At 44.1% G+C, this 23,856-nt stretch overlaps 1 protein-coding gene across 1 annotated transcript in view; it reads right to left on the bottom strand.

The window, feature by feature from the left end:
- Positions 1–14,110, bottom strand: part of crb2a (crumbs cell polarity complex component 2a) — a 41,151-nt gene extending 27,041 nt beyond the window's left edge. The window contains exon 1 of the mRNA XM_036976820.1: positions 13,878–14,110. Coding sequence (XP_036832715.1) covers positions 13,878–13,944 — 67 coding nt within the window. The 5' untranslated portion in view covers positions 13,945–14,110. The remainder of the gene's footprint in view (positions 1–13,877) is intronic.
- Positions 14,111–23,856: the final 9,746 nt, after the last annotated feature.

Genomic DNA, 23,856 nt, shown 5'->3' on the forward strand with positions numbered 1-23,856 from the left:
TATGTCCGGGGGCTAGGGTCAGTTTGTTATATCTGGAGTACTTATCCTGTCCTATTCAGTGTCCTGTGTGAATTTAAGTGTGCTCTCTCTCATTCTCTCTTTCTCTCTTTCTTTCTCTCTCTCGGAGGACCTGAGCCTTAGGACCATGCCTCAGGACTACCTGACATGATGACTCCTTGCTGTCCCCAGTCCACCTGGCCGTGCTGCTGCTCCAGTTTCAACTGTTCTGCCTTATCATTATTGGACCATGCTGGTCATTTATGAACATTTGAACATCTTGGCCATGTTCTGTTATAATCTCCACCCGGCACAGCCAGAGGAGGACTGGCCACCCCACATAGCCTGGTTCCTCTCTAGGTTTCTTCCTAGGTTTTGGCCTTTCTAGGGAGTTTTTCCTAGCCACCGTGCTTCTACACCTGCATTGCTTGCTGTTTGGGGTTTTAGGCTGGGTTTCTGTACAGCACTGAGAAATCAGCTGATGTACGAAGGGCTATATAAATAAATTTGATTTGATTTGGGTCCTGACTCACTATAGATGACTGGTACAGACTCAATATAGATGACTGGTTCTGACTCACTATAGATGACTGGTCCTGACTCACTATAGATGACTGGTACAGACTCAATATAGATGACTGGTACAGACTCAATATAGGTGACTGGTTCTGACTCACTATAGATGACTGGTACAGACTCAATATAGATAACTGGTACAGACTCAATATAGATGACTGGTACAGACTCACTATAGATGACTGGTACAGACTCAATATAGATGACTGGTACAGACTCAATATAGGTGACTGGTTCTGACTCACTATAGATGACTGGTACAGACTCAATATAGATAACTGGTACAGACTCAATATAGATGACTGGTACAGACTCAATATAGATGACTGGTACAGACTCAATATAGATGACTGGTACAGACTCAGTATAGATGACTGGTTCTGACTCACTATAGATGACTGGTTCTGACTCACTATAGATGACTGGTCCTGACTCACTATAGACGACTGGTCCTGACTCACTATAGACGACTGGTTCTGACTCAATATAGACGACTGGTCCTGACTCACTATAGATTACTTGTCCTGACTCACTATAGATGACTGGTACAGACTCAATATAGATGACTGGTTCTGACTCAATATAGCTGACTGGTTCTGACTCACTATAGATGACTGGTCCTGACTCACTATAAATGACTGGTCCTGACTCACTATAGACGACTGGTTCTGACTCACTATAGGCGACTGGTTCTGACTCAATATAGATGACTGGTCCTGACTCAATATAGACGACTGGTCCTGACTCAATATAGATGACTTGTCCTGACTCAATATAGATGACTGGTCCTGACTCTATAAATGACTGGTCCTGACTCACTGTAGATGACTGGTTCTGACTCACTATAGATGACTGGTTCTGACTCAATATAGACGACTGGTCCTGACTCAATATAGACGACTGGTCCTGACTCAATATAGATGACTTGTCCTGACTCACTATAGATGACTGGTTCTGACTCACTATAGATGACTGGTACAGACTCAATATAGATAACTGGTACAGACTCAATATAGATGACTGGTACAGACTCAATATAGATGACTGGTACAGACTCACTATAGATTACTTGTCCTGACTCACTATAGATGACTGGTTCTGACACATTATAGACTACTGGTTCTGACTCACTATAGATCAGGGCTGCCCAACCCTCCTCCTGGAGATCTACTGTCCTGTAGGTTTTCAGTCCAACCCTAATTTAGCATATCTGATTCAGTTAGTTAAGGTCTTGTTGAGCAGCTAATTAGTAGAATAAGGTGTGTTCAATTTGGGTTGGACTGAAAACCCACAGGACCGTAGATCTCCAGAAAGAGGGTTGGGCAGCCCTGCTTTAGATGACTGGTCCTGACTCACTATAGATGACTGGTACAGACTCAATATAGATGACTGGTACAGACTCAATATAGATGACTGGTTCTGACTCACTATAGATTACTTGTCCTGACTCACTATAGATGACTGGTACAGACTCAATATAGATGACTGGTTCTGACTCACTATAGATGACTGGTCCTGACTCACTATAGATGACTGGTCCTGACTCACTATAGACGACTGGTTCTGACTCACTATAGACGACTGGTTCTGATTCAGTATAGATGACTGGTCCTGACTCAATATAGATGACTTGTCCTGACTCTATAAATGACTTGTCCTGACTCACTATAGATGACGTGTCCTGACTCAATATAGATGACTGGTCCTGACTCAATATAGATGACTTGTCCTGACTCACTATAGATGACTGGTTCTGACTCACTATAGATGACTGGTACAGACTCAATATAGATAACTGGTACAGACTCAATATAGATGACTGGTACAGACTCAATATAGATGACTGGTACAGACTCACTATAGATTACTTGTCCTGACTCACTATAGATGACTGGTTCTGACACATTATAGACTACTGGTTCTGACTCACTATAGATCAGGGCTGCCCAACCCTCCTCCTGGAGATCTACTGTCCTGTAGGTTTTCAGTCCAACCCTAATTTAGCATATCTGATTCAGTTAGTTAAGGTCTTGTTGAGCAGCTAATTAGTAGAATAAGGTGTGTTCAATTTGGGTTGGACTGAAAACCCACAGGACCGTAGATCTCCAGAAAGAGGGTTGGGCAGCCCTGCTTTAGATGACTGGTCCTGACTCACTATAGATGACTGGTACAGACTCAATATAGATGACTGGTACAGACTCAATATAGATGACTGGTTCTGACTCACTATAGATTACTTGTCCTGACTCACTATAGATGACTGGTACAGACTCAATATAGATGACTGGTTCTGACTCACTATAGATGACTGGTCCTGACTCACTATAGATGACTGGTCCTGACTCACTATAGACGACTGGTTCTGACTCACTATAGACGACTGGTTCTGATTCAGTATAGATGACTGGTCCTGACTCAATATAGATGACTTGTCCTGACTCTATAAATGACTTGTCCTGACTCACTATAGATGACGTGTCCTGACTCAATATAGATGACTGGTCCTGACTCAATATAGATGACTTGTCCTGACTCACTATAGATGACTGGTTCTGACTCACTATAGATGACTGGTACAGACTCAATATAGATAACTGGTACAGACTCAATATAGATGACTGGTACAGACTCAATATAGATGACTGGTACAGACTCACTATAGATTACTTGTCCTGACTCACTATAGATGACTGGTTCTGACACATTATAGACTACTGGTTCTGACTCACTATAGATCAGGGCTGCCCAACCCTCCTCCTGGAGATCTACTGTCCTGTAGGTTTTCAGTCCAACCCTAATTTAGCATATCTGATTCAGTTAGTTAAGGTCTTGTTGAGCAGCTAATTAGTAGAATAAGGTGTGTTCAATTTGGGTTGGACTGAAAACCCACAGGACCGTAGATCTCCAGAAAGAGGGTTGGGCAGCCCTGCTTTAGATGACTGGTCCTGACTCACTATAGATGACTGGTACAGACTCAATATAGATGACTGGTACAGACTCAATATAGATGACTGGTTCTGACTCACTATAGATTACTTGTCCTGACTCACTATAGATGACTGGTACAGACTCAATATAGATGACTGGTTCTGACTCACTATAGATGACTGGTCCTGACTCACTATAGATGACTGGTCCTGACTCACTATAGACGACTGGTTCTGACTCACTATAGACGACTGGTTCTGATTCAGTATAGATGACTGGTCCTGACTCAATATAGATGACTTGTCCTGACTCTATAAATGACTGGTCCTGACTCACTGTAGATGACTGGTTCTGACTCACTGTAGATGACTGGTCCTGACTCACTATAGATGACTGGTACAGACTCAATATAGATGACTGGTCCTGACTCAATATAGACGACTGGTCCTGACTCACTATAGATGACTGGCCCTTACTCACTATACATGACTGGGCCTGACTCACTATAGACGACTGGTTCTGACACATTATAGACTACTGGTTCTGACTCACTATAGATCAGGGCTGCCCATCCCTCCTCCTGGAGATCTACTGTCCTGTAGGTTTTCAGTCCAACCCTAATTTAGCATATCTGATTCAGTTAGTTAAGGTCTTGTTGAGCAGCTAATTAGTAGAATAAGGTGTGTTCAATTTGGGTTGGACTGAAAACCCACAGGACCGTAGATCTCCAGAAAGAGGGTTGGGCAGCCCTGCTTTAGATGACTGGTCCTGACTCAATATAGATGACTGGTCCTGACTGACTGTAGATGACTGGTCCTGACTCACTGTTGATGGCCTGTACAGACTGACTCACTGTAGATGGCCTGTACAGACTGACTCACTGTAGATGACTGGTTCTGACTCACTATCGATTACTGGTCCTGACTTCCTACAGATGATGGTCCTGACTCACATTCTGACTCTCTATAGATGACTGGGCCTGACTCACTATAGATGACTGGTCCTGACTCATTATAGATGACTGGTCCTGACTCACTATGATGATGGTCCTGACTTACATTCTGACTCACTATAGATGGCTGGTACTGACTCACTATAGATGACTGGGCCTGACTCACTATAGATGACTGAGCCTGACTCACTATAGATGACTGGTCCTGACTCATTATAGACGACTGGTCCTGACTCACTATAGATGATGGTCCTGACTCACATTCTGACTCACTATAGATGACTGGTTCTGACTCACTGTAGATGACTGGTCCTGACTCACTGTAGATGGCCTGACAGACTCACTATAGATGACTGGTTCTGACTCACTATAGATGACAGGTCCTGACTCACATTCTGACTCACTGTAGATGACTGGTCCTGACTCACTATAGATGACTGGTTCTGACTCACTGTAGATGACTGGTCCTGACTCACTGTAGATGACTGGTTCTGACTCACTGTAGATGACTGGTCCTGACTCACTGTAGATGGCCTGTACAGATTCACTATAGATGACTGGTTCTGACTCACTATAGATGACTTGGCCTGACTCACTATAGATGACTTGGCCTGACTCACTATAGATGACTGGGCCTGACTCACTACAGATGACTGGTCCTGACTTACTATAGATGATGGTCCTGACACACATTCTGACTCACTAAAGATGACTGGTACTGACTCACTATAGATGACTTGGCCTGACTCACTATAGATGACTTGGCCTGACTCACTATAGATGACTGGGCCTGACTCACTACAGATGACTGGTCCTGACTTACTATAGATGACTGGTCCTGACTTACTATAGATGATAGTCTTGACACACATTCTGACTCACTATAGATGACTGGGCCTGACTCACTACAGATGACTGGTCCTGACTTACTATAGATGATGGTCTTGACACACATTCTGACTCACTATAGATGACTGGGCCTGACTCACTATAGATGACTGGGCCTGACTCACTACAGATGACTGGTCCTGACTTACTATAGATGATGGTCTTGACACACATTCTGACTCACTATAGATGACTGGTACTGACTCACTACAGATGACTGGTCCTGACTTACTATAGATGACTGGGCCTGACTCACTATAGATGACTGGGCCTGACTCACTATAGATGACTGGGCCTGACTCACTACAGATGACTGGTCCTGACTCACTACAGATGACTGGGCCTGACTCACTATAGATGACAGGTCCTGGCTCACTGTAGATGATTGGTCCTGACTCACTGTAGATGGCCTGTACAGATTCACTATAGATGACTGGTTCTGACTCACTATAGATGACAGGTCCTGACTCACTATAGATTACTGGTACAGACTCATGTTTACCTGCACCTGATACTGCACACACACACTCAAAGGGAGGCTCCTCTGGGGGCGGCCAGACTTGACAGCCGTCTCCCACACCTGCCTCCACTCTCCACTCAGCAGCTCTGATGGACTGCAGGGTCCTAACCTCTCTGCTCAACACCACCCTCCATCTCCCTCTCACACACACATTTCTCCCTCCCCATTCCAGCTTTTTTGCCCAAAACCCCCTACCGTAAGCATGCATGCACTCTCTAGCACACAAGCACACACACACACACACACACACACACACACACACACACACACACACACACACACACACACACACACACACACACACACACACACAGCACCTCCTCATTCAAATCCCCTTCCCAAACACACACTCGCTATCCCACACAACCCCTTCTCTCCCACTCCAACCTCTAAAAGAGGGCAAGTCATAGCCAAGACAGTTCACTGTTGTGATGTCACCACCTTCCCTGTTCACTGGTGCTTATCTAACGTAGCTATGCCTTTTATGTCTGTGGAACCTGGCCATGGGCGTGGGATGCCAGTCACTCTGGACTTGGGGGTCAGCAGAGTGTGTGGTGATGATACAGGCTCGGCTGTCAGTCAAGGCCGACCAGACAGTCCAGACCAGGGTTGTGTTCATTTGGCAGAAAACAGAAGAAAATAACTGAAACAGTGAGGCACTATTTGGACTTGTCCATGTAGAAATAAGATATTTTGTTTTCAATTGCAAAATGTTTTAGAACGTTTTCTATTATATTCTCTAATGAATAAAACCCAGAGTAGTTGCTGAGTCTGAGAAATGTGATGTTTACTTTGCCACAATCCTGCATCGAATGTGAATCTTCCTGGAGATCATCCTGATTGTAATCTTAATTTATTCTAGTTGTGTCTAATCCCAACCCCATTTCAATTGGCAATTGAATCCTTCTGGGTAGTCAATGAGCACTTTCTGCAGACTTTCTAGGACTGCTCTGTGGTACTGAGATGTCTGGAAAGTCATTGACTAAGTATGCTGGAACTGACCCTTACTTATAGTTTATTCGGAAATTATTCAGACCTCTTTACTTTTTTCATATTTTGTTACGTTACAGCCTTATTCTAAAATGGATTAAATCGTTTTTTCTACTGATAAATCTACACATAATACCCCATAATGACAAAGCAAAAACTGTTTGTGTTAAACAGTTTTGCAAATGTATTAAAAATAAAAAACTGAAATATCACATGTTGTGTAGGCAAAGGTGTACTGTCGCTACCTTGCTTACCAAGCAAGGTGCATGAATAAAGGAACCAATTGGGAACAGGAAAAACTGGGATCCTCCTTTGGGGTTCCTGGCAGTTTGAAAAAGCATGGTTATTTTTGGGAGCCATCTTCAGTGGAATGCCACTTCAATCCTTTCTTCTCCTTAACTCCTCTCCTCTCAAATCTCCTGTGCTATTCTGCTCTCCCCTCTTTGCTACCCTTCTCTTTTCACCCTCTTCCCTCCCTCTACTACCACCCTCTTTTCTCCTCAACTATCTTTTCTTCTCCTCAACTATCTTCTCCTTTCAATTTATCTACTGGTCACCTTTCCCGAAAGACAGCAGAGTCATCGAATTCCCTTCCTCCTGTTTCATCTCCTCTCCTGATGCCCCGAGGGTAAAAAAAACAGTACATCTCCTCTCCTGATGCCCCGAGGGTAAATAAACAGTACATCTCCTCTCCTGCTGCCCCGAGGGTAAATAAACAGTACATCTCCTCTCCTGATGCCCCAGGGGTAAATAAACAGTACATCTCCTCTCATGATGCCCCAAGGGTAAATAAACAGTACATCTCCTCTCCTGATGCCCCGAGGGTAAATAAACAGTACATCTCCTCTCCTGCTGCCCCGAGGGTAAATAAACAGTACATCTCCTCTCCTGATGCCCCAGGGGTAAATAAACAGTACATCTCCTCTCATGATGCCCCGAGGGTAAATAAACAGTACATCTCCTCTCCTGATGCCCCGAGGATAAATAAACAGTACATCTAATTTCATCTTCTGACAATGTTTCACCCAACTCCTCTCCTCTACCTACACCCACATTTCCTCTACCTACACCCACATTTCCTCTACCTACACCTACCTTTCCTCTACCTACACCTACCTTTCCCCTACCTACATCTACCTTTCCTCTACCTACACCCACATTTCCTCTACCTACACCCACCTTTCCTCTACCTACACCTACCTCTCCTCTACCTACACCCACATTTCCTCTACCTACACCCACCTTTCCTCTACCTACACCTACCTCTCCTCTACCTACATCTACCTTTCCTCTACCTACACCCACATTTCCTCTACCTACACCCACCTTTCCCCTACCTACATCTACCTTTCCTCTACCTACACCCACATTTCCTCTACCTACACCCACCTTTCCTCTACCTACACCTACCTCTCCTCTACCTACACCCACCTTTCCTCTACCTACACCCAACTTTCCTCTACCTACACCCAACTTTCCTCTACCTACACCCACCTTTCCTCTACCTACACCCACATTTCCTCTACCTACACCCACATTTCCTCTACCTACACCCACCTTTCCTCTACCTACACCCACCTTTCCTCTACTCTCTCCTCTACCTCTTCTCTACTCTCTCCTCTTCCCTCTCTTCTTTACTCTCTTCTCTTCTCTCCTCTTCCCTCCTCTACTCTCTCCACTTCCCTCCTCTACTCTCTCCTCTTCCCTCCTCTACTCTCTCCTCTTCCCTCTCCTCTACTCTCTTCTCTCCTCCACTCTCTCCTCTTCCCTCCTCTACTCTCTCCTCTTCCCTCTCCTCCACTCTCTCCTCTTCCCTCCTCTACTCTCTCCTCTTCCCTCTCCTCCACTCTCTCCTCTTCCCTCCTCTACTCTCTCCTCTTCCCTCTCCTCTACTTTCTCATCTTCCCTCTCCTCTACTCTCTCCTCTTCCCTCTCCTCTACTCTCTTCTCTCCTCCACTCTCTCCTCTTCCCTCCTCTACTCTCTCCTCTTCCCTCTCCTCCACTCTCTCCTCTTCCCTCCTCTACTCTCTCCTCTTCCCTCTCCTCTACTCTCTCATCTTCCCTCTCCTCTACTCTCTCCTCTTCCCTCTCCTCTACTCTCTTCTCTCCTCCACTCTCTTCTCTCCTCTACTCTCTCCTCTTCCCTCCTCTCTACTCTCTCCTCTTCCCTCCTCTTTACTCTCTCCTCGTCCCTCCTCTACTCTGTCCTCTTCTCTCTCCTCTTCCCTCATCTTTACTCTCCTCTTCTCTCTCCTCTTCCCTCTCCTCTTCCCTCTCCTCTACTCTCTCCTCTTCCCTCTCCTCTACTCTCTCCTCTTCCCTCCTCTACTCTCTCCTCTTCCCTCCTCTACTCTCTCCTCTTCCCTCCTCTACTCTCTCCTCTTCCGTCCTCTACTCTCTCCTCTTACCTCCTCTACTCTCTCCTCTTCCCTCCTCTCTACTCTCTCCTCTTCCCTCCTCTCTACTCTCTCCTCTTCCCTCCTCTCTACTCTCTCCTCGTCCCTCCTCTTTACTCTCTCCTCGTCCCTCCTCTACTCTGTCCTCTTCTCTCTCCTCTTCCCTCCTCTACTCTCCTCTTCCCTCCTCTACTCTCTCCTCTTCCCTCCTCTCTACTCTCTCCTCTTCCCTCCTCTTTACTCTCTCCTCGTCCCTCCTCTAGTCTGTCCTCTTCTCTCTCCTCTTCCCTCCTCTTTACTCTCTCCTCGTCCCTCCTCTAGTCTGTCCTCTTCTCTCTCCTCTTCCCTCCTCTTTACTCTCTCCTCGTCCCTCCTCTACTCTGTCCTCTTCTCTCTCCTCTTCCCTCCTCTACTCTCTCCTCTTCCCTCTCCTCTACTCTCTCCTCTTCCCTCCTCTCTTCTCTCTCCTCTTCCCTCCTCTTTACTCTCTCCTCGTTCCTCCTCTACCCTGTCCTCTTCTCTCTCCTCTTTTCCCTCCTCTACTCTCTTCTCCTGTCCATTTCTCCCAACTCTCCACCCACTGGGCACAGATGTCAATTCACCGTCTGTTTTTTATTTTCATTTGGTTGAGTTGTCAACTAACGTGAATTCAATGTGAAATCAACAAACAATTTCACCATGACATTGGATTTAGTTTACAAGTTCTGCGACAAATATGAAATTCCCCTAAGTTGAGGAATCCAATCAGTTTTCCACGTTGATTCAATGGCATGACATATAATTATTTTGTTTAAATGACGTAGAAACCACATTGATTCAAACATCTTTTGTCCAGTGGGTCTTCTCACTTCAAACAGTTCAAACAGACAGTGGAGAAAGTCAACAGTGTCCAGAACAGCAGCCAGCTCTACCATGGATCTGATCCTGATCCTCTCTCCTCTTCCCTCTCCTCTACTCTCTTCTCTCCTCCACTCTCTCCTCTTCCCTCCTCTACTCTCTCCTCTTCCCTCTCCTCCACTCTCTCCTCTTCCCTCCTCTACTCTCTCCTCTTCCCTCTCCTCTACTTTCTCATCTTCCCTCTCCTCTACTCTCTCCTCTTCCCTCTCCTCTACTCTCTTCTCTCCTCCACTCTCTCCTCTTCCCTCCTCTACTCTCTCCTCTTCCCTCTCCTCCACTCTCTCCTCTTCCCTCCTCTACTCTCTCCTCTTCCCTCTCCTCTACTCTCTCATCTTCCCTCTCCTCTACTCTCTCCTCTTCCCTCTCCTCTACTCTCTTCTCTCCTCCACTCTCTTCTCTCCTCTACTCTCTCCTCTTCCCTCCTCTCTACTCTCTCCTCTTCCCTCCTCTTTACTCTCTCCTCGTCCCTCCTCTACTCTGTCCTCTTCTCTCTCCTCTTCCCTCATCTTTACTCTCCTCTTCTCTCTCCTCTTCCCTCTCCTCTTCCCTCTCCTCTACTCTCTCCTCTTCCCTCTCCTCTACTCTCTCCTCTTCCCTCCTCTACTCTCTCCTCTTCCCTCCTCTACTCTCTCCTCTTCCCTCCTCTACTCTCTCAGTGGAGAAAGGCAACAGTGTCCAGAACAGCAGCCAGCTCTACCATGGATCTGATCCTGGACCAGGGAGGTTGAGAGGGGGAAAGAAAGACAGTGGAGAAAGGCAACAGTGTCCAGAACAGCAGCCAGCTCTACCATGGATCTGATCCTGGACCAGGGAGGTTGAGAGGGGGAAAGAAAGACAGGCTGTCACTGACATCTGACAGAACCCTTCCCCCTCTCTCTCTCCCCCTCTCTCTCTCCCTATCTCTCTCTCTCTCCCTACACCCTTTGCGTTATGTATTGTTGTCTCTACCTTCTTGCCCTTTCTGTTGTTGTCTGTGCCCAATAATGTTTGTACCATGTTTTGTGCTGCTACCATGTTGTTGTCATTAGTTGCTGCCTTGCTATGTTGTTGTCTTAGGTCTCTCTTTGTGTAGTGTAGTGTTGTCTCTCTTGTCATGATGTTTGTTTTGTCCTATATTTACATGTTATTTATTTCTATTTTTTATTTGTTTTATTCCAGCCCCAGTCCCCGCAGGAGGTCTTTTGCCTTTTGGTAGGCCGTCATTGTAAAGATGAATTTGTTCTTAACTGACTTGCCTAGTTAAATAAAGGTTAAATAATATAGTAATAAATAACAATCGCTCTCTCTCCCCCTCTCTCTCTCTCTCTCCCTCTCGCCCCCTCTCTCGCCCCCTCTCTCTCCCTCTCTCGCCCCCTCTCTCTCTCCCTCCCTCCATCTCCCCCTCCCTATCTCTCTCTCCCTCTCCCTCCCTCCATCTCACTCTCTCTCTTTGCGCTGGATTCAGTCCGTATAGCGGAAGTACCACAGAAGATCCGTGTCAAAATGTAAAGATACTTTCCGATTGAGCCGACATATGCAGCGTTTACTGTGAATGTGGTCTTTGCCTTTAAATTTCAAACGAGCTATAACATGGATCTTCCGCAATACTTCTGCGATATGATTGAATTCAGCCCTTTCTCTCTCTCTCGCTGACTCTCTCTGTCTATGTTGTCACGAGCTAGGGGTCCATGTTGGGGAGGAGCTAGGGGTCCATTTGGGGGAGGAGCTAGGGATCAGCATGGTTGAGTAAGGGCCTGTAAGGTGATTTGTGACCACTGCCCTCTTTGTCTGGAACTGGGAATTAGAAATATCTCCTTGTTTACGACCTCATTTTGTGGCCATTCATTTGCTCGCCTCTCAATGGAATTTTTCATCAGTGAGCTCACTCTTGTTTAGCCTATCTCTGCATGCATGATTTGACATGGGCCCTGCATTCGTTTCTGAATTATAAACTGGTGAACTGTGAAACAGTGGACAAAACTCCAGTGCAGGTTTCAGTTTTCCTCAATGAAACTTATTTTCCTCAATGAAACTTGCAGTACATTTCAGCATTTGTTTCAATGATACACCTTGATTTCATGTAAAGTCTTCACTCTAATCACTAATATCTCGAGCTTTGTGTCAATAATACGTTTTCATCAATCGCCTGATTTTAACGAGCCCCAGATAAGATATTCATTCAACTGGGTCCCACGTGATCAAAGCAAACAATGTTGCTCAAAGTGATTATCCTCAAATTCTAATCTTTTTTTGAGGCCCTCCGATAATACCCTGGAAATGAGTCTGAGGGCCGGTTGTCATGGTTATGAGCAACAATGAACGCGTAGTCGCCTAACCCCCCCCCCCTCCGATCTTTCTGTTTCAGATTCCCTATTCAGTTGGGAGTGTGTGGGGCGAAATTAGCATAAAGCAGCCAAGCCCCTCCCTGAGAACCACTCCTGGGGTGAAATCATAAGTCCAAACAGTTGCAAAATCGAACGTTTTGCAACTAAAATTAGAGTGTCTATTGGACAAATGCAGGTAGATCCCTCCCCGGTTCATTCTGTTTAAGAAACATTTTGGAACAGAATCGTCGTAATGAATAGACCCTGCCGCTGTACCATCGAGCAGCATCTCTCAAAACAGGGAGACGAGGGGGAATTCTTCAGGCCACTTGTTGTAAAGAGTTGGAGGTACTAGCGTCAGTTGAAACCAAGGGGAAAAAGGGGAATTCTTTAGAACAATTATTTTGAAGAGTTAACACTAGGGTTCCATGCAAACCAATGCCAAGGAGAGTCAAAAACCAAAGGCACAGTGGATTTGCGAAAACAGGGGAACACAAAGCTCAGGCGACAAGTTTAAAGACAAATCACCTTGCATCCTAAATAACTACTCCGCCACTATTTTGTTTTGATGCTCTCAAACACGGACAATGTTTGGAAACTGTAGGAAATATAATTTTTTGTGTTTATTGTGATGTAGAATATCATTCATATTCGGGAAGAAATTAATTGAAAGTAGAATAGTAAAGCAACTGCATATGTCGAAACATGAAAAAAAACACACATATATATATATTTAATTACTTTGCCATTTATAAAATAATTAGTAAACTTTTTCTGTTGGTGCTTCTGATTTAAATTACTTCAGAAATGTGTTGTGGGGCATTAAGATATTTACTTGCTTCCTTCAATAATCTTTCCACACAACCTGTTGCTTTCAGGAAAGGAGATTACAAGCCACCCACAACAACTGGCAAGTGGCGCACTTGTTCTTCTGAAAGGGCTTACACCCCTGCCATACCTTCCATTCACATTCAAACTCTTCTCCTTCTTAGAGGCAATCTGTGATGGCTACCTCCATTTAAGTACTTTCAAATTAATAATATAGAACCATTGATTCTTAAAGAATAGAACTTATAAATGTCTCATGAGCTTAGTTCAACGGTTGTACCCCTTTAGAACCCAAAATATAAGCTTGTTTTACTCCAATGCTTGTAAACAATGTAAATGTATACGAACACTGTATAGCCTCACAACATGGTTAAGACTATAATTGTTATATCATGGATGTTCAGTCCCTGGATCCAGACAGTTTTGTCTGATTTTGAGAGTGACTACATTTCTTCAGTCTCATTCCTCAGACTTCTTTGTCATTGTTTGAACTGCATATTGCTACTTTAAAGAAAGCGCTACAGGATGTCATTTTTGCACTATGATACATTCACACCCTGTCCCGTAGCGTCATGTCGATCACTTGCAATGAGAGACTTACCCCATTTGAACATCATCATGGTCAACAGCACTGTTTTGAGATTCAAACTCATTTTCCCAAATTCCATGGTGAAACAAATGACCTGGGAGTTAAAGAAGCAAAAAAAAGTATACAATATTTTCACTTTAATAGCCACCGTCTAGGTATTCTGGAGTTAGAAGAGTTAGTGAGTCTCTTGGTGTTGCCCTGCTCTGCTGTTGGCATGCTACTGACTACCCATGCTTTGTTGGTAATGAGAGCAACATTAGCCTGAAGAGACAGCCTGGTCAGAGTGAGAGAGTGTATTCAACCGGTAGGAGAGGGAGGGGGCAGGAAAACAAGGCACGGATCAGTAAACTTGGGGTGGATTCTTCTCGCACATCCCTCTCACCTCACCTCCTCATTATGAATAGCTACTGAGGTTAACCCTATTCTTGGAAGGAGATATCAATTGCAACTGGTCATGATAACCAGTGTTAAAGCTTATTATTTAATGTGTAACGTGATGGCACAGTTAATGCAATTTCAGTCCCTGACAGTTTTCAGTCATTGAGAATTGAGAACATTTAGAATTTAAAAAAAATACCTAACATCCCTTTCATACATTCAATTCAAATTCCTAATTAACTGGAGAAACAAAATACCACATACCAAATCGTTGAACTCCAACCTAGTCCTCGTCAGTGGTCACTCCAAATACATGAGTCTGCATGGCTAATACCATGCCACATTTCTTAATGGCCGTGTACAATTGTTGTGGCCGTGTACAAGGTTGTATTAGTAGGAGTGAATCCGGTCCAGGTTGTATTAGTAGGAGTGAATCCGGTCCAGGTTGTATTAGTAGGAGTGAATCCGGTCCAGGTTGTATTAGTAGGAGTGAATCCGGTCCAGGTTGTATTAGTAGGAGTGAATCCGGTCCAGGTTTTAGCCACTAGGTCATTCGCAGCCTCAGCAGCTTGATGGCTCCTTTGTGAACATTGGGCTTATCGCTCAGCCGTACAACACCTAGCGGGGACTACAGAGAGGAATGTTATGTGTGTAAGATTGTGACTAAATGTGTAAATGTACATTAATATAGGTGCAATATGCAGAAATCGCAGATCCTGGTTGTTAAAATTCTAATAGTTTGCCTAATTTCAGTTTATGATGGTACAACGTTTAGAGTCATTGTATGAGTTTAAATATGTTTTTTTTTTTTACATATGGGGTAAAAAAACAAAATATTTTTGTTCAGAAACTGTTTCTGTGTGGTCTAGCAAACGGTTTCAGTGTGGTCTAGCAAACGGTTTCTGTGTGGTCTAGCAAACAGTTTCTGTGAGGTCTAGCAAACGGTTTCTGTGAGGTCTAGCAAATTGTTTCTGTGTGGTCCAGCAAACGGCTTCTGTGTGGTACAGCAAACTGTTTCTGTGTTGTCTAGCAAACTGTTTCTGTGTGGTACAGCAAACTGTTTCTGTGTTGTCTAGCAAACTGTGTGGTACAGAAAACTGTTGCTGTGTGTGAGTGCAGGTACTGTATGTGAGTGTGTTTCTGTATATACTGTATGTACAGTACGTGTACATATGGGTGTGCATATGGGTGTGCATATGGGTGTGCATGCCTTCATGTGTGCGTACATGTTTGCGTGTCTGAGTGTGTGTTTGCATGTCATAGCACAGGGCACAAGACAGACAGCAGCCAATGTTATCCAGAAAGCCTAAAGACATGGAAAAGGTCAGACGACTGCCCCCCTTCCTGACAGACAGACAGCCCACATCCCTACTGTAGGCTCTAAGGGGCTCTTGGATTTAATTTTTTTTAATAAAAAAAATAAATAAAACGTTTTATTTATTTAACCAGGTATGCCAGTTGAGAACAAGTTCTCATTTACAACCGCGACCTGGCCAAGATAAAGCAAAATAGTGTGACACAAACAACAACACAGAGTTACACATGGAATAAACAAACGTACAGTCAATAACACAATAGGAAAATAAATCTATATACAGTGTGTGCAAATGAGGTAGGACAAGAGAGGTAAGGCAATAAATAGGCTGTAGTGGCAAAGTAATTACAATTGAGCAATTAAACACGGGCGTGATAGATGTGCAGAAGATGAATGTGCAAGTAGAAATACTGGGGTGCAAAGGAGCAAAACATTAAAAAAAAAAAATAACAATATGGGGATGAGGTAGTTGGATGGGCTATTTACAGATGGGCTATTTACAGATGGGCTATGTACAGATGCAGTGATCTGTGAGCTGCTCTGACAGCTGGTGCTTAAAGCTAGCGAGGGAGATATGAGTCTCCAGCTTCAGTGATTTTTGCACTTCTTTCCAGTCATTGGCAGCAGAGAACTGGAAGGAAAGGCGTTCCAAAGGAGGAATTGGCTTTGGGGATGACCAGTGAAATATACCTGCTGAAGCGCGTGCTACAGGTGGGTGCTGCTATGGTGACCAGTGAGCTGAGATGAGGCGGAGCTATACCTAGCAAATACTTATAGATGACCTGGAGCCAGCGGGTTTGGCGACAAATATGAGCAAGGGCCAGTCAACAAAGCATACAGGTCGCAGTGTTGGGTAGTATATGGGGCTTTGGTGAAATCACAGATGCTGAGGAATAGGGGTACAAATATTGAGGAAGAGAGGGTATATATATTGATTGAGTGTACAACAGTGGTAACATTGCTTTGGCTTGGACTTGTATCCTTTTTTAAGGGTTTTGGGTCAATTCCATCTCAACTCAGTTGAAATCAGGAATTGAAAACGAATGGGAAAATGTGCTATTGTTGCAAGGGGGAGGCCTGTCTGTCTATTGCTCATCTCTTCAATCATGTCCTTTATGTTATTTGAATGTTTACAATGTAATCTTTTCAGGATACCTTTTTTGGCAGATTTCACAGGACGTCCTGGTGTTTTTCTGGATCTTGGAATGCAGCGTGTGCCGAAACATGATATGACACATGCCTGCAGCTCATCAGGGAGGAGGTTGTTTTTGGTTGTTTTCTTGAGGCATCCTTGAGAAGACAGTCTTTTATCACAAACGGATAGCCAGGATGAATGTCTGACGGCTAAATCACAGGACCTTCGGTTACTTTCTCATTCCTCCTGACCGAGATAGAAACCAAAGTGTGGTATCACTGTCAATTTAGCAAACTTAACCAACAACACGTGTGAACACACGCGCACGCACAAACTGCGATACAAAATAAGTGTCACAAGAGGAATTTTCTCTTGGTCTTATGGTGAAGACGTTGGTTTGTCCCATAGGAGACCTGGGTTTAGATCACATCCATGACACACACAGGTCCACACACACACTAGAGCTGAGCGATTACCTGAAATGTCTGTTATTTTTGGGAGGTTTTGTGAGCTCCATGGGTTTTCTGGGAGCTCAATGCACACATTGTGCAGTTTCTCTAGAGATAAATCAGATCAAGCCTGAACTGTGCGATGTAGTATTTGATTTGATTTATTTTATTTAACCTTTATTTAACTAGGCAAGTCATTTAAGAAAAAATTCTTATTTACAATGACGGCCTCCCAAATGGCAAAAGACCTCCTGTGGGGACGGGGGCTGGAATTTAAAAAAACAACACAAAAAACATATAAATATAGGACAAAACACACACCACGACAAGAGAGAAGACAACACTACATAAAGAGAGACCTAAGACAACAACATAGCAAGGCAGCAACACATGACAACATAGCATGGTAGCAACACAACATGGTAGCAGCACACAACATGGTTCAATCATTATTGAGCACAGACAACAGCACAAAGGGCAAGAAGGTAGTGACAACAATACATCACACAAAGCAGCCATAACTGTCAGTAAGACTGTCCGTGATTGAGTCGTAGGGAGTTGTAGTTTCCAACAGGCGAATATTCTACATAGCGCCGAAAACTAGGTAATTAAACTAGGTAATTAAAAATTAAACTAGGTAATTAACTACAATGACCATAATCCATTGCATGCCTACTTGTTCAGTCTGTGTTTCTTAGTGATACACAGTAATGGACCGTCACTACCGTCATTTTATTAATTGTTTTATTCTGTGTTGTTACAGCATTCAACCCACATAATGCATAGTGCCTTTAATGTAATTTTTTTTATATTGAAACCAACATTTTGATAACTATTTTTTTCCAACCGACCTCAAAAAATTGCTCACTTAGACACACACACACACACTACATTCCTGTGTAGTTGAGCTGGGCGATTTTGACAAAAATTCCATATTGTGATAAATTGCCTGAATTAACGTGATAACGATAAATAGAACGATAGGTTCATGACAATGTTTATGTTTATGACAACAGTTATTTTTTATTACCCTTTAAAGTACTTATTATCCTTTAAAGTACTTATTACCCTTTAAAGTACTTATTACCCTTTAAAGTACTACTACTAGTTTGATTGTTGTAGCCACCAATTGTTCCTTTAACATTCACCCTTCACGTCTCCCTAGATCATTTTCGGGTTTATCCCAGCTCTACTCTGTAGTATTTGATATGATAGAGGCCTCTAGTGTCCAAAAGGCTATGTTATCAAGGGCAGTGTAACGGATGTGAAACGGCTAGCTTAGTTAGCGGTGGTGCGCGCTAAATAGCGTTTCAATTGGTGATGTCACTTGCTCTGAGACCTTGAAGTAGTAGTTCCCCTTGCTCTCCAAGGGACGCGGCTTTTGTGGAACAATGGGTAACGATGCTTCGTGGGTGACTGTTGTTGATGTGTGCAGAGGGTCTCTGGTTCGCACCCGGGTATGGGCGAGGGAACGGTCTAAAGTTATACTGTTACATTGATGCTGTTGACCCGGATCACTGGTTGCTGCGGAAAAGGGGGGTGAGTGTAACGGATGTGAAACGCTAGCGGGGACGGTCTAAAGTTATACTGTTACACCACTTCATTCATAGATAACACTCTAGGTTAAAACTGTTTATTCCATTTTTTATGAAACCTGAGACTATAAGAAGAAGATACCATGTGGCAATTTTAATTATACTGTCAAGCGCTCCCCTTTAAACTAATTGGTCCTCAGTATTTCATCAGATATGCCAAGTCAACAAGATAGTAAATGGAAGAGATAGACAGATAAGTCAAAGGGGACTCACTCCCTCACTGTCCGGGAGTGATAACCTGAATGGTCCAAAATGGGAGGTGCCGGGATTTTAGTTATTTTTATTGAACCTTTATTTAACTAGGCAAGTCAGATAACGACAAATTGTTATTTACAATGACGGCCTACACCGGCCAAACCCGGACGACGCTGTAACAAGAGTCAATCAGGCCACAACATCACCAATACAGCTTAGGCTTCCTAGGAACAGCTCAAATATGTTAGCCCTTTATGAAGCTTAAAGCCCAAAGACAATGAGTCTCTTCCCCCAACAATCCATTTTTAAAAGGTATGAGGGCAGATACAGTACACAAACAATGTCCTTGTCTGGATGTGACTGACTGGGTTCGAACCTGGGTCGCCTCAAGAATGTGTTTGCCCGCTGAGTTAAAGCCCAGGGGTGACATATTCGTAGTGCAAAAGCTATCTGAAAAGTGAAAAATGCCGTAAACCTCATTTATAATCTCACAGTATGATTTATGATTTACTTTAAACATTTTCTTCAAAAATGTCATTAGGATGCGATTACAGCTTACTGAGCGATACAGAGTCGCCTCTTCATAACACACATTGTTGAACAATTTATCATTTTGAAAATGTCCACCAATGCATTAGCCAGCTCAGGGAGCCAACAAAGGCCTCCAGGTTGCAAGTATTTTGATTCAGCGAGCCGCCCCTGCTACAAAGACCCTGCAAAGTCACTTCAGAGTTCCTCTACTAATCTTGGGAGAGTAAATTAGACACTTCAAAAAATACATATCCAAACTCTTTACCTTTTTGGCTTGTGACCTTTTTGCCAGAAGAGTTTGGGGAGAGCACTCAGAGCCGGGTAATTGGCCCTTCTTGCAAGAATGGAGAGGGGACATCTTTTATAGGAGGGAAGAGGTGGGGGTGAATTCTAGTTCAACAATTGATGAACATTATATATGAACTCAATGACTTGATACTCCTATTGTCTAGGAGCATTCCTAAAAAATAAACACATTTCATTCCCATTAATTAATAGTTCCTAAAAATGCAAATGGAATTGAACCAGTGATGTGTATATATAAATAATTGAATTGACTTCAACTCCGATTACCCCAACATGGTTGCCGTTCTTCCAGTGAGTTAACAGAACCATCCAGCCATCGTCTCAGTGACTGAAGGCCATACAATATGTCACCTCAGGCGTTGTGTAATCCTAAAACAGCACTTCCCTTACAGTACAGTAGAGCAGTGAGAGCTCCAAACGTTTTTGCCCAGATCTCACCCCCTGGGAGCTGCCAGAACTGGGCTTTGCCTGTCTGACCACTAGGCTTTTTACGGGCTGTTGACCGGCTTATGCTGATTTAATCAGAGGTGCAATAAAGCCATTCAACTGGCATCCATTTAGACGCTTTACTAGGGCCGTTAAAGGAACCGCTTCAATGAGAGCCCTCAGAGCCGTCATGGAGGAGTTGACAGACTGACGCACAGCAGTGAACATTGCGACTGTGGTATGGCTTGGTCCTGGGTGGTAACGGCAGGTTGCTATTGAATAAAGACTGTCAGAGCTCTGAAAAGGGGTTGTTTCGTCTGTTTTATGGCATTACAGCAGTCACAAGTACGGTGGCCCTAAGGGGCTAAGTAGCTTTTCAAATTTAAAGACTGTACTCGCCCCACAGGCAGAGCAAGTGCCTGATGTTTCTCTAAGCTTGATAATTCGCTTCTTCAACTTTTCTGAGCTTTATTGTCAGTGCTGGCCATCATTGTTTCTCTGAAATTGGATTACTTTATGACAGTCAAAATCATGTCTATGGCCGGGATTCAACCCGATCACGTGTGTTAGCATGCTTGACACTACAAGGCCATTTCCGGTTGAGCTGATATTTGCAGCTTTTATTGTGAATGCGATCTCTGCGAACACGGGAACATTGCCTTTTTTAACAGGGCACTGTTGAAAAATTTGTGAGCGGATTGAATCCAGGCATACATCTTTCTGTTCAGAGGCGTCACATTTTCCAATAGGATTCCTATCACAGTGTTACTCACAGTGTTACTAAGATACAAATGGAAAACCCAGAGATGCAACAGGACAAACAGTTGTGGGAACAACTAGAATGTCTAGAATGTCTGCAAAGACTTGCTGGAACATTTGAGAGCCCAGGCTGGCACAGACAACTCGAGTCATAGGAACTTTCTCAGAAAGATTAGCCTTGCTCCAATCTGTTTGTGCTTTGGCCAACTCCTCACTGCCTGTCGTGTTCCCATTGTCATGACAATAATAGTTAGTTGAAGGAATTAGATGAAGGCAAGCACATCCACATCTGGGACCAAGCTACTGAAGGATATCTTTAGATGGCCCTTAATCTGCATCAAATCATGACACCAATGACGTTGTAATGGAGTGATTGAGTTGGGCCAGGGGAAACATAGTTATATTGAGTCTGCCAGATCAGAGGCAGTAGGGATGACAACGCGTTATATTGATAGGTGCGTAACTTGGACCATAATGGTGTCCTGCCTGAGCATTCTAAATGTAACGAGTACTTTTGGGTGTCAGGGAAAATGTATGGAGTAAAATTCATTAGGAATGTAGTGGAGTAAAAGTAAAAGTGGTAAAAAATATAAATTATAAAGTAAAGTACAGAAAAAATATATATATATATATATACAAAAAGACTTCAGTAGTACACTCAAGTATTTTTAACTTGAGTACTTTACACCACGGATCCTTTTTTATGTTATCCACACCTATGTAATTCAGTGTCTATGACTGCAATGTGGGTATTAAAAGGCTTGAACTTGAAACTTCACACTTCCTCTCTTCACTTCCTCTCTTCACTTCCTCTCTTCTCTTTCTTGCAGGCTGATTTACAGCATGCTTTATTCACTCCACTTTATAAGTGGTAAAGACGGGCCAGGTCAGGGCCACGGCACGGCCAGGTCAGGGCCACGGCACGGCCAGGTCAAGGCCACGTCAAGGCCAGGTCAGGGCCACGGCATGACCACGTCAAGGTCAAGGCCACGGCACGGCCAGGTCAGGGCCACGGCACGGCCAGGTCAGGGCCACGGCACGGCCAGGTCAAGGCCACGGCACGGCCAGGTCAGGGCCACGGCACGGCCAGGTCAGGTCAGGGCCACGGCACGGCCAGGTCAAGGCCACGTCAAGGCCAGGTCAGGGCCACGGCATGACCACGTCAAGGCCATGGCACGGCCAGGTCAAGGCCACGTCAAGGCCACGGCACGGCCAGGTCAGGGCCACGGCCAGGTCAGGCCACGGCACGGCCAGGTCAGGGACACGGCACGGCCAGGTCAAGGCCACGTCAAGGCCAGGTCAGGGCCACGGCACGGCCAGGTCAGGGCCACGGCACGGCCAGGTCAGGGCCAGACACGGCCAGGTCAGGGCCACGTCAAGGCCAGGTCAGGGCCACGGCCAGGTCAGGGCCACGGCACGGCCAGGTCAGGGCCATGGTAGAGAGCACAGGCTATTAATAATATAAAGATCCTTCACGATCAAAATGTTTCTAATAGAACTACAGGAACATTTAAATAGGTATTTTGGTAGCTTTTCATTTCACACTTACCAGGTATTTGCTTAGAAAATTGTACAAAAGTCTTGTATTTCTGGCGGCATTTGTTGTATCCTGCAGCTGTGGACATTTGTTGGATAAACCTACAAATCCTTGGAACAGCCATTATCTTAATGCGACTTGACAATATGGCTACTTATAAACCGATGTAGCCCTGTTATTATGCAATAATAGGTACAACGTTTTATTCCAATGTTTGTCATTAGCAAATGTCGAGACCGTGACGTCAGTTGTCATGTGTATGGTTAGCTGCCATTGCATAACATGTTGTTCATCATGTTTAATCTTTCTGTGGACTTCATGTCAGTCTTAGTAGAGTTCTGTTGACTTCCCGCTTCTGAGAGACAATGCATTACAAGAACACAGTATCTCTCTTTATTTGTGTGATCTCTCGGCTTGTATCAGGCCTTCCTGACGTATCAGGCCTTCCTGACATATCAGCATCGCTCACACTCATTGGTAGGCTAAAGGCAGTTGAACTTTCTCACATCTGCCACAGCAACTCATACCAATAGGTCAAGGACAGGTCACCGGTAGGTAAAGGACAGCAAACCACAATATCCAGAATGAATAGCAATGTCAGGACGTAGTACCACCCCTGTCGAGGTGGATTCAGTTGAGAATGGATGTCAACAGGTAGCTAACGTTACTCACTGGACCAGACACTCATTCATAGAACATAAGCTAGCGAAAAACTATTTATTTGTGTTTTTGTGCAGACAACAAATGTCAAGTTTAGTCATGGTGTGGTGCTCAGTACCTGGGTATGCAAACTACACTGGTTGCTTTACTAAGAAGTCGAGCATAGGAAATGTAGCTAACTTAACTAGTTAGCAAACTACATTTGTTTATCTAAACCAAAATCTAGCTAGCTTTCATAATATGCTGGTGAGACATTCCAAAGCAAATAATTGCAATTAGCCGGCTGCTATCTGGCGAAGTGATTTGTAACTTTGCAAGCTAACGTTATGTTACAGGACTGTATCTAACTGTTAGCTAACTAACTAACTACCACAGAGGCTAACGTTACTGGCCTATGTGTTCTATTTACAGAGTTCTGATCCCATAAAGATCTGCTGTGGCATCAAGCTCAGCACCAGGAACTAGTAGTGATGGGGGAAAAATTGATAGTTACATATGGTGATATTATTTTTCATGATATATCATATCGTTTTGACAATATCGCAATATTATTTTTGCGCTAGTTGGCTGTACCTGCACCAAAACGTTTTCCTTCATAGCTTGTTCTCCATCTTCTTTTTAAATAGGGAGCCAATTGGCTTTCAGCGTTTTAATTTCCACGACTGATCAGAACTTGTTTTCTCTGGCTCTTTGTTGTCCCTCTGC

This window comes from Oncorhynchus mykiss, chromosome 5 (genome assembly GCF_013265735.2).
Source record: "Oncorhynchus mykiss isolate Arlee chromosome 5, USDA_OmykA_1.1, whole genome shotgun sequence".
Classification (NCBI taxonomy): Eukaryota; Metazoa; Chordata; class Actinopteri; order Salmoniformes; family Salmonidae; genus Oncorhynchus; species Oncorhynchus mykiss.